Source organism: Odontomachus brunneus, unplaced genomic scaffold, assembly GCF_010583005.1.
Source record: "Odontomachus brunneus isolate Ranch 3 - 2012 unplaced genomic scaffold, Obru_v1 Obru_scaffold_197, whole genome shotgun sequence".
Lineage (NCBI taxonomy): Eukaryota > Metazoa > Arthropoda > Insecta > Hymenoptera > Formicidae > Odontomachus > Odontomachus brunneus.
This window is the reverse complement of record NW_022639647.1, coordinates 10,081-12,592: the sequence shown is the minus strand read 5'-3', so window position 1 is coordinate 12,592 and position 2,512 is coordinate 10,081. Positions and strand designations below refer to the sequence as shown.

Sequence of the window (2,512 nt, the reverse complement as noted above, 5' to 3'; positions counted from 1 at the left end):
TATATATATATATATATATATATATATATATATATATATATACATATATATATGACATTTTAAAAAGTAATTTAAAATAAATATTTATAAATATTTATCTAATAATTTACTAATATTGTATGCTGTCTAGGTTAATACTTTAAATCTTAACAGTACTTTGCGTAAGTATTTCATCACTTAGCAAAGTATTATATATTAGTATTTAAATATTGACAATGTTCTGCGTAAGTATTTTATCACTGGACGAAGTATTACATATCAAATATTTAAGTATTGAAATCAATCATAAGGTAGGATTTGTAACATTAAATATTGAAATACTTGAGTACTAAAAGCTGTATTTGAATCATAGAATATTACTAAATACTGTACTTTTAATACTGAAAATAAGTAATTAATCAATGATTCTTAGTATGATATTTCTACGAGGGTAATATAGGCAGTGGTGCGTTGTTTCTACAATCACCGCGCGCCAATATCCGTGTGCTATATTCTTAAGCCGTGAGCGCTGCTCCATCATTTAGCGTGCGTTTTTCCTTAATATTTTACAATTAATTTTTCGGTTATTACTACGAACATCGCAAAACGATATAGGACTGTTATGTCCACTTCAATCTATTCTATATTCCCATCAAATATGCGGAGGAGAGTCTGGGATACTCTGTATATATGTAAATATATACACAAAATAAATACAAATAATTTCTAACTTATCCAGCGATATGGGTTATCAACGGCAATTGTAACTGATTAAATAGTGTAAAGATGGTGTACGCGCACTTTTATATTTACATCTTTATGTGATACACTTCTGACTTGTCCAAGCTAAAATCAAAGTATAAAGACTTCGCATTATGTCAAATTAACTCAGAGAACATAGAAAAATATCACATAAAGATATAGATATAATAAAAGTACGCTCAGTCCTCCTTCATGCTGGTCAATCAATTACAACTGTCGCCAATAACTCATATTAACCTTTAGAGGACGGGGGTTTTCGGTTCAACATGACTTTTTGTTTTCACAAAAATGTATGTCTAAAAACATCGGATCACTAATTTTAGACACCCCAAGTGACAGGTGGTCTATATATGGACCACCCCCGTCTGGAATGTTACGGGCAATATAAAAAAAAATTTTTTTTCATATTTTAGCTTCAAAGTTGGTATAACCACGTTTTTTGATGCTCTGAATAAGAATAAAGTAATAAAAAAAATCCTCCAGTTTTCGCTCTTAGCTTGACCCAGGACCAACGACGTGGACATGGCGAAAATATGATCCCTTTGAGGTGCTTAATTTACGTGAGTCCCCGTGCCTCTCACGTTGGGATGCTTGATTCACGTGAGTGCCCGTGCCTCTCACGTTGGGGTGCTTGATTTACGTGAGTCCCCGTGCCTCTCACGTTGGGGTGCTTGATATTCGTAAAACCCCTTATCTCTTACTTTGCAATGTTTGATTTTAGGGTAACTCCACGTGTGATACTCTTCAAAGCAGGGTACTGCGCATAAAGGAACGTCACAAGTGGGACACATGAATGTTGTCCTTTTTTTATTTTTACGTAAAGTGCATAAATGGCACCTTCGCCTTGTAGTTTCTCGGGGAAAATGTCGACCAATCAACCTAGCAGGCGAATCATTGTTGTACGTGAAGTTTTCAGTAGGATCAACATTCAATAATGATCTAACAATCTGTAACCTGAATGACGGAAACGACATGGGCTCTTCATTTTCCATTTTATACAAAGCATGAGCATTAGTCAGGCAAAGATCAATAAGGTGCAAGAAGAGCTTCCTATACCACTTCATTGTTTTTCGCACTGACTCCGTTATAGATAATTGTCTGTCGATATTATCTATACCACCCATATTTTGATTGTAATCTTGAACACATGTTGGCTTTATAATGTCTTCTTTCGTTTTATAATGTTTTTTTCCAGTTGCGCGAAATTCAAGCTCATGCACACTTGTCAACATGCGGACACTGCGTTTATCTTCCCACTTCATTGCCATCCATGTATGGCTATGAGCTACTTGCACTTCACCTCGACCTAATTTTTTATCTAGATTTGGCATTCCCTTTCTATTCGCTTTTACCGTTCCACATATTCCAGTATCATGATCATGTAAAAAGTCAGCCAACATGGGAGATGTATACCAATTATCTATGTATATTACATGGGGTGTATATCAGTTGGACACGGGGCAATTGGACACAGTCCAATCACAAGTCGCTGTTCCAAGGGACTCTACAAATGTCTCTAATCACACGGTGCTGTGATTGGCTGTGTCCAAGTGCACCGCTCTCTATTACATGTCCCTTATAAAAATAAGGTTGTAAGAAGTGAGCAACAATATCCTCTGTGATACCCAAACCAAATTTTTCATAATTGGTGTCTGCACCTGTATAAACAATGAAGCCCAAAATAAACCCAGTTTCACAGTCTACTATCATGAAAAGCTTGATACCAAAACGATTTCTCTTCAACGGAATATATTGCTTGAATCGAAGCCTA

At 35.4% G+C, this 2,512-nt stretch overlaps 1 protein-coding gene across 1 annotated transcript; it reads right to left on the bottom strand.

The window, feature by feature from the left end:
• Positions 1 to 1,331: 1,331 nt before the first annotated feature.
• LOC116851957 (piggyBac transposable element-derived protein 4-like) lies at positions 1,332 to 2,151 on the bottom strand. The gene has a single exon (XM_032831888.1). It carries the CDS (start codon positions 2,139 to 2,141, stop codon positions 1,359 to 1,361), a length of 783 nt encoding a protein of 260 aa, XP_032687779.1. The 5' UTR covers positions 2,142 to 2,151; the 3' UTR covers positions 1,332 to 1,358.
• Between the last annotated feature and the right edge of the window lie 361 nt (positions 2,152 to 2,512).